This window comes from Akebia trifoliata, chromosome 8, assembly GCF_017979445.1.
Source record: "Akebia trifoliata isolate Shusen 1 chromosome 8, ASM1797944v1, whole genome shotgun sequence".
Lineage (NCBI taxonomy): Eukaryota > Viridiplantae > Streptophyta > Magnoliopsida > Ranunculales > Lardizabalaceae > Akebia > Akebia trifoliata.
In genome coordinates this window covers 52435427-52445145 of record NC_141382.1, presented here as the reverse complement: position 1 = coordinate 52445145, position 9719 = coordinate 52435427, and the positions used below count along the sequence as shown (strand labels likewise).

General features: G+C 36.1%; 1 protein-coding gene and 1 long non-coding RNA gene across 2 annotated transcripts; one reads left to right on the top strand and one right to left on the bottom strand.

The window, feature by feature from the left end:
* Nucleotides 1–1745: 1745 nt before the first annotated feature.
* On the bottom strand, nt 1746–5698 carry LOC147397751 (uncharacterized). Its single transcript, XM_086449740.1, has 5 exons — nt 5412–5698; nt 4713–5286; nt 3971–4475; nt 3761–3842; nt 1746–2817 (listed from the first exon to the last, which is right to left on the bottom strand). The coding sequence occupies exons 1-5, from the start codon at nt 5469–5471 to the stop codon at nt 2611–2613; spliced, it is 1428 nt and encodes a 475-aa protein (XP_086305866.1). The 5' UTR covers nt 5472–5698; the 3' UTR covers nt 1746–2610.
* Nucleotides 5699–8187: 2489 nt separating this feature from the next.
* LOC147397750 (uncharacterized) lies at nt 8188–9364 on the top strand. The gene is made up of 3 exons (XR_015180339.1): nt 8188–8477; nt 8608–8732; nt 8830–9364. It is a non-coding gene; the product is annotated as an uncharacterized LOC147397750 (long non-coding RNA).
* Nucleotides 9365–9719: the final 355 nt, after the last annotated feature.

The following is a 9719-nucleotide window of genomic DNA, read 5'->3' as shown; positions in this document are numbered from 1 at the left end:
ATCTTCCAAGAATCACACTCTCTATCATGTGCTAACATGACATTCCCGATCCATACTCAGTCTGAACCAACTTAGCCACCATAATGTTAATTTGGTGAATGTTGAGTTTAGTCCCACATCGGACACTCATTGCCTTGTCTCTCTCCTTAGAAGCTCTTGGGCCTCTCCACTCATTTCCAATTGGTTTTGAGTTGGTCTCTCAAATTTATCATGGTATCAGAGTGGGCCTTCTCTCCTCCACATCATCCAATTCATATCCCCACATTGCGTGCTTTGGCCTAATCCGGCCCACATGTGCAGGGGGGTGTTGAGTTTAGTCCCACGTCAGACACTCATTGCCTTGTCTCTTTCCTTATAAGCTCTTGGGCCTCTCCACTCATTGCCAATTGGTTTTGAGTTGGACCCCCTACATTTCTCATTCCTTGATAAATGTTAAATAATAAATTACATGATATTATAGGAATTTGCTTACAAAAAATCAAATAAGATCAGACATGTACGTCGAAGTACTTCCTAACAAATGAATATGCCTTGGAGTATGGATACCTCCTAATATTACCCCTTAAGATGGAATGTATATAACCATAATACCAACTTTGAGGATCAGGACATGAAACTGAGTATTGTTCAACGATTTTGTGAAAAGATCAACAATTTGGTGAGTTGTGGATCTGGATTTGCAGCAATGTGTAATGACACCTAATTACCACAAACAAGTAGAATTGGCTGACAATGAAGCACCCTAAGTCACGTAGGAAGTATAGAAGCCAAGATATCCAACAAGTAGCTGAACCCATCGTTCAATACTCAACTTCAGATGATAAGTGAGAAACTATCATTTGTTTCTTGATTATCCAAGAGTAGGACGTGTGCCAAAGGTAGTGTAGACTGATTTGTGTTATGTTCGTGTATGGGAATGGGAGTAGAATATTTTAGGGTGCTCCTATTGTATGGGATCATAACCTTTTTTAGAAAGAGGTTGAGAATACGTGGGTGGGGTATAGAGTGTTTCTTTGAATGAGTAAGAGTAAACAGTTTAGAGTAGGAAGTGCAGGAGTTGGAGAATGGGATGATGTGAAGTTATATGTTCTCTTGTATTTAAATTCCTTTTGAGCTTAATGAAATTATGGAGAGAAATATTTAAAGTTGTATGTTGGATTTGGGAGACTAACTATTTTGAATTGGTCTGGAGGTCCGATCTATCTCAAATTAGATCTCTTTCAATCTTATTCATTTTTTTGTTATCTAAAAATCGTTGGCACGTAATAATTTGTATCGAGACAATGGCCCAATCAGAATCACTAAAAACCCTTAGCTACTAAGAGTTATTAAACCTTGTCCTGTTGAGTGCTTGAGGTAGTGAAGGACTTGAAGAGCAGCAAGATGAGGCTTCCATGGTTGGATCATAAAATGACTTAGATGATGTCCAACCTGGTTATAGTAAGATAAAGGAACCATCCAACGAAATACTGATATTGAGTGAGCGGTTCACCATCAAACTTTGTTTCGTGGGAAATGGGCTTGGTTTGGCACCATGTAATCTCATCTCATTTCTTCCAAGATTTCATGGGTATTCCTGTGATAAACAAATGCCATGCTTGGACCATGCCACTTCAATGCCAGCATGCAATCTTATTTCTTCCAAGATTTCAAGCATATTCCTGTGAGAAACAAATGCCATGCTTGTCACTTTAACCTTATAAACCCATTTAAATTTGATTGTCAAAGGAAATATAATAAATGTCTAGTATGGAAATGTTAACAGAGCTTGAGTAAACACTAGAGGAACAAGATGCGCCTAAGAATCTCAAACACAGAATAGTCTTTTTAACTTATAACACGATTCTCATCACCATTATTGGCCATGGATAGCAATCTATTTCACAGATATGTATTTCCATCAACTTACAAAGAAGCATTACCTAACACTTTTTTATTCTAGTTGTTCTGCTTTTCTTGAGTGAGCTTGGATTCTTACTTACTTTATTATACCACCTTCATATATAACCAAAGAATTTCACCACTCCAAGTGCAGGGGGTCTTCCATCTGATCAGTTGAGTTTTCACAGATCAGATCATATGGTTATCATCAAAATGCATGCAAATCTACAAGTCCTACCACATATTTAGTGGCATATAAGTGATGGTGAAGTAAATAATAAAACCAGAAATGGGGGAGAATAGATCCAGCGGTCTGAAAAGAGAACTGATGATTAAGATTGACCAAGATACTATCTATACAATGCTTCTCCACATCTCTGCAAAAATTAAAGAATCTTACGACTATTCGATAGCTCCTCATCATGTCACAAGCTCTGTGCCATTCAGCAACTTCAGAAATTTCTCAAATTCCATTGTGATTGTATTTATCTACACTGACTCCTCAGTCTAAACAAGCACTAAAATCCAAATTTTCAGCCGGAGAATGTGGTCTCTGTAAGACAGGAAACCCATTTCTTTTATTTATTTATTTATTTTACTCTTTCTTGGGTTCCTACAAACCACCTTTAGTCAGTTGTTTTTTGCTTTGGGTTTTTAAAACTAGTCTCTCTCTCTCTCTCTCTCTCTCTCTCTCTCTCTCTCTCTCTCTTGTTAGATATGAGAGTAATTTCAAGGAAAGCAACCACAAGAGGTGTGGTCTGAGACTTTAGAGTTGTGTTGATTCTTCATCTTTTGTGCTTGTTCAGTGGCTCTTTGGACTTGCTGTGAGTGTTGTAGTTGGGCTGCTGCTCTCCATTCCTCAGATTTTCTATGAACAACCGACATCCTCTTCATTTGCTTCTCTTCTAGATTCGATCTCAGCTTCTGTATTTTCACCTAATGTGAAAAACAATGAGCATCATAAGCAATCAGAAAACAATTAAACTGACATTATTAAATATTAAAAAAAATAATAAGAATCAAACTTTCAACAAAAACATGCCACATAGGCACCCTATGTTGCTATAGGAACGGGACACCATTTTGGATTGCGACTCATAATATAATAGTATCATTTCTAACTACTCAACAATGTAACATAATATAATAAGCCATCTGGAGTGAGCGCGGGAACGAGGAAGTGGCTACTACAAATAAGTTATAATTGAATTAATTTACAAAGCCCCAGAGGGATTGGGATTCAAGAAATGGGTTTTGAGTGAAAAATCAAGACAAATATCCCTAACAATGGGGGGGAAAATAGAAACAAACAAAATTTGAAAACCAAGCATCACCTAGGTCCTCACTCATGTCAATTTGCCCATTTTCATTTATGACATTATTTTAGAATTACAACTTGTTATGATTATCTTATTGAACCCTTCACATGGGCTCAAAGACTAACAACATTGACTTGCTTGAAATAATACAAGGGTGGAGAAGATGATTTCTTAGTTTTTTCAAGTTGATAGGGTTGGGAGGTTTGAGGGACTCGAGATTTAAGAAACAAACAACCTTTCCAGCTAGGCAACATAACATGGTCATTTGATAGATAGATATCATCCTCATCAAAGGCTTGTACCAAAATCCTGTTCTATTATCTTCTATGCTTTTTGGATAGTAAGATTGCTATAGTTCTTAGAGTGGATGATGATTAAGATAGATTTTGAGATTTAAATCTCAAATGAAATCCTAGTTAGTTAAATTTCATGAACATGTACTTACCCACAAAGCTATCAATAGGAAAGGAAAAGAACACAATAGAGAACAGATACTAAAAAAATGCCAAGAACCCATAAAGATGGAAAGTATGAGAAAGCTAGATTCTTCATTGAAGTACCTCAAGCTTTCTTGATTGTGCTTCTGCTTTTGCACTTTGGAGATTCACCCAAGCTTGAATCTTTGCTTCTTCCCTCTGATACCTGCATGGCCAAATACATTAAAAAGTTGAATTTAGACAACCTTAAACAAAGAAATGACAGAAAAACTAAAAAGTGAAAATTACACAATGTTGCAAGAGAAACAACCAAAAAATTCACTCCCCATCAACCTGTTACAGGACTTGGTCCTTTCTTCTTCTTCTTCACATGCAGAAGCTCTGGACTCTGCAACATTGGTCCAACACCCATCCCTCGTCTCGAAATGTCTTAAACTCTTAGATACCTCCTCTTCTTCCTCTTCTCTTGAGCTCCAAGTTGACACAACCGAATCAAACTGTGTCCCAAGATCAAGTTTTGCAAAATGGCACTCCTGTATCTCGGTAACATTGATAGTAGAAGTGGTGTTCAAGATCCCTAATGGGCCTGATCTATTAGCTGGAGTGTTGTGCCTTGCTGGGGAAGAGCTCTTAAATGGAGTATGGCATCTTGAAGTGGTAGAACTGCCCAGAGGAGTCATCTCTGTTCCAATGTCTCTGTGTTGAACGTCAGGAACTACTTCTGTTGCAGCATCCTTCATGGTGTCACAGGATGAGTTTCTAAACAGAAATCCTTCTTTTGTGGGCTCAGAGTATCTGAAATTGGGGAAAATTGTTTCTACATTGTCTGTGAATTTATCTGTGTGGAGAAATCCAAATCAAACAATCCACAAAAATGAGATTAAAAGGACTGCTTGGGCTTCATGGAAACTAATTAGTCAGAAAAAATTGAAGCAATGGGCGCTCTTAGAAGTGATTGATTAACAATAAAGAACTTCAATAACCATTCTGAACGTTCTCATAAATAAACAAGGAAACAAGATAGAGAGAAAATTAAAGCAAAGTAGTGTAAGAGAAGCTGAAAGAAAGTTCACACCTTTTAGAAGTACTTCTGTTGAGCCCCCATAAAAAGCTGAGTTGGAGTGGTCCAAAGATAAGGACCCATCAAAACTTGAAACTGTCTTGAATACTTTTTCTTCTGTAACTCTTGATTTCTCAGGAAAAACCTCTCCTTTTTGCTGAAATATCTCATATTGTTTAGATATCTTTGGGGATAATTCTGGTGGTTTTATCACATGGGCAGGGGATTCATGGCAAGAACTACTGATGAGCCATTTCTCTGCATCATCCCACTTTGAAGGGAAGCTTTTCCTGGAGAGATTTCCAACACTGAAGCTGAAAACAGGTCTACCAGGAGTGGAAGGAGCTTCTAATCTCCTCTGTTGAACTGAAATCATTCCCTCTCTCTCTCTTCTATTAAGAACTGAAGAATTCTCGTGAAAAGCTCTGCTTTCAGTGCTGTTGCTCTTAGTAGTCATTGGAAATGCCTTAACAAAGTCAGAAGTTTCTTTGAGATTAAGCTTGCAAAGTGGGTCAGGGAAGGTGTCTGGAAATGAGTTTCCTTTGTTTTTGCTGTAGATTCTGCTGCTGCCCTCTAATGGTGATGATTTCTGAATTACAAACAAAGTTGAAAAAAAAAAAATTAAATAAATAAACAACAGGACTGGTTAAAGCCATTGGAAGATGAAAACAAGAGAAGATACAAATGAAGACCAACTATGGAAAAAGAATTCACCTTATTATTAGATGGAAAAAAGTGGGAATCATGTAAATATTTGGAGCTCTTGAGATCCATAGTTGGGAGGTTAGAAGGGATTACTGATTTTGGGCTAGAGGAATCTCTTGTTTCTATTACTTGATGTCCTTTTCCAATCAATTTTTTTTTTTATATCAAACTCTTTCTTTTGAGAAAATGACTGTTAGCAACACTTGTCAAAATACCATTTTTCTGTAAAACCCATTTGAGAACCATCTCTCTATACTCTGAAAATGCACTAATAACACATATAGAAGATGTTGAAGAACAGCAGGAAAGAGAATAAATAAAAAAAATATAAAATTAAAGATGGAAAGTTGTTGGAGACTGGGGAGGTGGAGTCAGGATTCAAAGACTGATTTGATTAAAAAAACTGATTAGTTTTGGTAAGCTAAAAAAGAGAAGGAAAGCGAATTTTTTTGAATTCTTGGGGGAACCTTCTTCTTTGTCTGATCTATCACATGCTCTTGTAAATACAGTAAGCTGTAGTTGTGTCCTGTTGCTTCCAAGCAAGGTACTAATATTGTTATTTTATAGTTATATAGAAGTGACTAAAATAAATATAAGGAACATCTGATGCTTCCTTGGGGAATTGAAGATAATGCACCTCAAATTAGTCAGATTTTTTTTCCCACCTTTGTATTGTCTTGAAGAATGATTGTGTAGAATCTAGGATGTGAAGAGCAGCTTATACTTCATAAGTAACTCAATTATTATGAGATGTCTAGTATTAATTTGGATTTGGACTTCAAGGGCCTAGTTAATAGAATTATTATGAGATGTAGAATAGAATCCCACTAGCCTTACTAAGTTACTAAGCGTTTAACCCCTTACTTTGGGTCCTTGGGCTTATCTTGTGTCATCTAAAACCATAATCCAATGCTTCACGGTTGAAGTGTACAAAAATCCAAAAAATGTTATTTTTCACTGTTTAATTTCACTTTTAAGTTTGGGAGTTACGTGGAAGTTTGGTAGCCATCCATTTTCAAATCCTTGGATTAAATTCAGAAGAAATTGTTTTTTTATTTTTGATTATTAATTTTTTTTATATAAGAGTTTTTCGATGGTACTTAGAGGGCTGTGGTGTTGGATTCTAATGTGGTAATCGTTTGAGAAAAAGGACACTTACTAAGTTAGCATGGAAAATGTTTCTCCTTTAAATAAAGAGACTTCTTATTGGGAATGGAAATTCCACAGAATAGGCCAAAACGCTGAAAATAATTTAGAGAGAGAGGGGACATCTTTGTTTGTTTACGAGATACAGAAAATCTCAAATTAATTTGTGTTGTCATCTAGTGAAAGAGAAAAAAAAAAGCATTTTATTGAAATATATAGGAATAAATTTGAAAAATAAATAAATAAGAGCAAATGCAAGCTAATTTGGATTGATGTAATTGAGTTGAGAGTCCATATTGGAGTAGCCATGATTTTTTTTTTTTTGTGCAATGTTTCCACCTTATGGATTCTTCTTTTATGGGGTCACCATTATTTCTGCCCCAAGATTTGTGGAAATGGTCCCATTAGGATAATCCCATGGATAGCGTATCGGTTAAGTATAGATGGAGTGTCTTGGATAGTCCATGGGCATGTGAAGTTCTTCAATTGATATGTGATAAGTAGAAACCTGGCTCATAAGCACAAACCCATTTCTGGTCTTTTGGGGAGGGCACATGAATGGACCACTTGGGCAGGTCCAACCTGAGAGGCCAATTTCCCCATGAATGTGTATTACATCCAAGTAAGCCAAAAAACGAAGGGGTGTGTTTATGATATCTGAGCATTGAATAAAATTCTTTCCATGGGTGGAGTCCAAACACTAAAACCTAAAGAATCGGACAAGCTTCTACGGAAGGTCGAATCCACCACCTTCGGCTGCATACATAACTGAGATTTTTATTCTTACATCTCCTAACACTTTTTTGGTTCACATTTTGACCCAATTAAATTTGATCAGAAAGATTAAAAAACAATGTTCTTTTAAGTCATCCGACACAGCATTTCCTTCAAAATTGGCAATCAGCCGAGTTTCATTTTCATAACCTTGATAGGTAATGGCAGATTAACTTGGGATTTGGGCAATAAATAGTTCATCCTATTTTCTTTGATGATAGTTCCAGCTTCCTAATTTTCTCACCCTTGTAGGAACAACAAGAACTGTTGCTAAAGAGACATCTGGCTTTAATTGGGATTTTACAAGTTTACATTATTAAATCTATGTATTATGAGCATTTGTTAGCCCAAAAAAAGTCACACCTACACATTGATCAAAACCATTCAAATATAGGACCACTCCTTGAGGGGGCCTGGCAAAACAAAACAAAAAAACAGATACATCAGATCAAATAATCTAACAATCTAGTTGCTTAACCATTGCTATTCTAGGCCTCCAAGTTTACTGATAAACTTTGCTCTTTGACTGCTAAGATCAATGGTTGATATGGTAGTGTTATGGACCACCCACCATGGTCCACCTATCCAATGGACTGATGAACATAAAAGCAAAACAACAAACATAATAATCGATTATTAATATAAAATAACAAAAAAGGGTAGTATAATTGTGAGAGAAAAATACTAATATATAAATGCAAAGAGACCCACCGACCCATCATTAAATATAAGCTAAGTCGTTGCATCTACTAACCAGAGTACATCAGAGAGACAGCTCCCTACTATCAACAGTAGTAAGATAAGCTAGGAGGTACCCATTCATCAATTTAAATACTTTCTATATGTGTTGTACACCATGACAATGATACATTATCTACCACTTGTTTTAATAATTTTTCTCCTAAAAAAAACCAAGAAGCAAGCCATTATTCTACTACGAAAATAACATCTCAAGCCTTCTTCTTCCTCATCTTCTCTCTATCTCTCCCTCTCTCCCAAGAGCATGATCATGGCTATAAGATGTTCATACCCTCTTATTATAATTCAAGTGGTCCGACCAAAAAGCTTCTGCACAAGGTCTTCATGCTTCATAATAGTCAACTTCCAACCAATAAACCATCTAAACTTTTGATCAAATCCTCAATAGAAAATAAGGTTTGATTTCTGCAACATCCACATCTTTTCAATACCAAACACAGGACTATTGCACCATGAGTGAGCTCAACCCAAACACCACATTTCTCCAATTGAACACCTACTTTATTTCAGCTTGTTTTTTTAGCAGATTTTTGAGGATCGGTCAAAGGGAATAGTCTGCTATAAGAATGAAAGTGGGGAGATCATTTGTGAAGGATACGACGAGGGCCCTCGTTTTAACCACAAAGTTTCAAGAAAAGATTTCCATAAAAAGTAAGTTTGTCATGACAAAATATCATCTTATTGCAAAATACCAATGATCAACTTTCTAACTAGACCATTTTTTTTCCTGAATTTTGAATGGGTTCAGAGAACTTGTAATCATCGATATTCTTCAAAGAAGCTGGTCTGAAATTATGGAAAGCGACGGGTTTCATCAAGATGAAATGGGTGTTTCAGGATCAGTCCTGGAGAAGTTCGATGGGAATGGCTTCAAAAGATACTGTTAATTCTAGCATGCTAGCAAGAGCAATGTTCAGTCATAAATGTATATGTAACGATGTAAATAATAAGCATATAAGGGAAACACTTTTTGTGGAATTTTGCTATTTATGTAAAGTTAGTGGTGAATCAGTCAATCGCTTGTTAATTCATTGCAACTTTGTTAGGGTGCATTTCCTATCCCTCTTTGTTATATTTCTTGGTCCTTTCCTAGATCCAATGTTATCTTTGTTTCATAATTGATTGTTGGATGATTTGGAAGGAGAGAAATACAAGGCTCATTCAGGGGAAAGAGTACTCCCATCAGGAAGATACCATTGTTGGTTTTCAATGTAAAAGCTTTTATTGATTTCATGGTCTTTTTTGAGGATCTTTTGTTTAGGGGCCAGAATCGATCTATAATGAATAGATAAGTTTTGATTTCCTTTCCGTTGTATGGGTTGGTCTTCTCGACTTCTTTCATCCTTTCTTTTTCATATCCTCTGATGAATAGCTAAGAAACGAATAATGAAATATTACGTGACATATTGAACTTGCATGTATCTTCAACATCAAGTGCCATTCCAGCTCTGAAAACTCTTCTTAAAATAATTCAATTAACACTGATTTCCAGAAGCCCCAAGCCTCCAAGAAACTGTTATTGCTTCTATGACTATAATATTCTAAGTCAACCAAAATGAATTTTTTTTTTTTTGTTTTTTGATAAGTATAATATATTGAAAAAGAGGAAAAACAGATTACAAGGAAGCCGAAAAAGCC

Coding starts and splice junctions, on each gene's coding strand:
- LOC147397751 (XM_086449740.1), bottom strand. CDS start 5,471: ATGGATCTCAAGAGCTCCAAATATTTACATGATTCCCACTTTTTTCCA. Junction 5,287..5,411: donor TTTTTCCATCTAATAATAAG/GTGAATTCTTTT, acceptor TTTGTAATTCAG/AAATCATCACCATTAGAGGG. Junction 4,476..4,712: donor AACAGAAGTACTTCTAAAAG/GTGTGAACTTTC, acceptor TTCTCCACACAG/ATAAATTCACAGACAATGTA.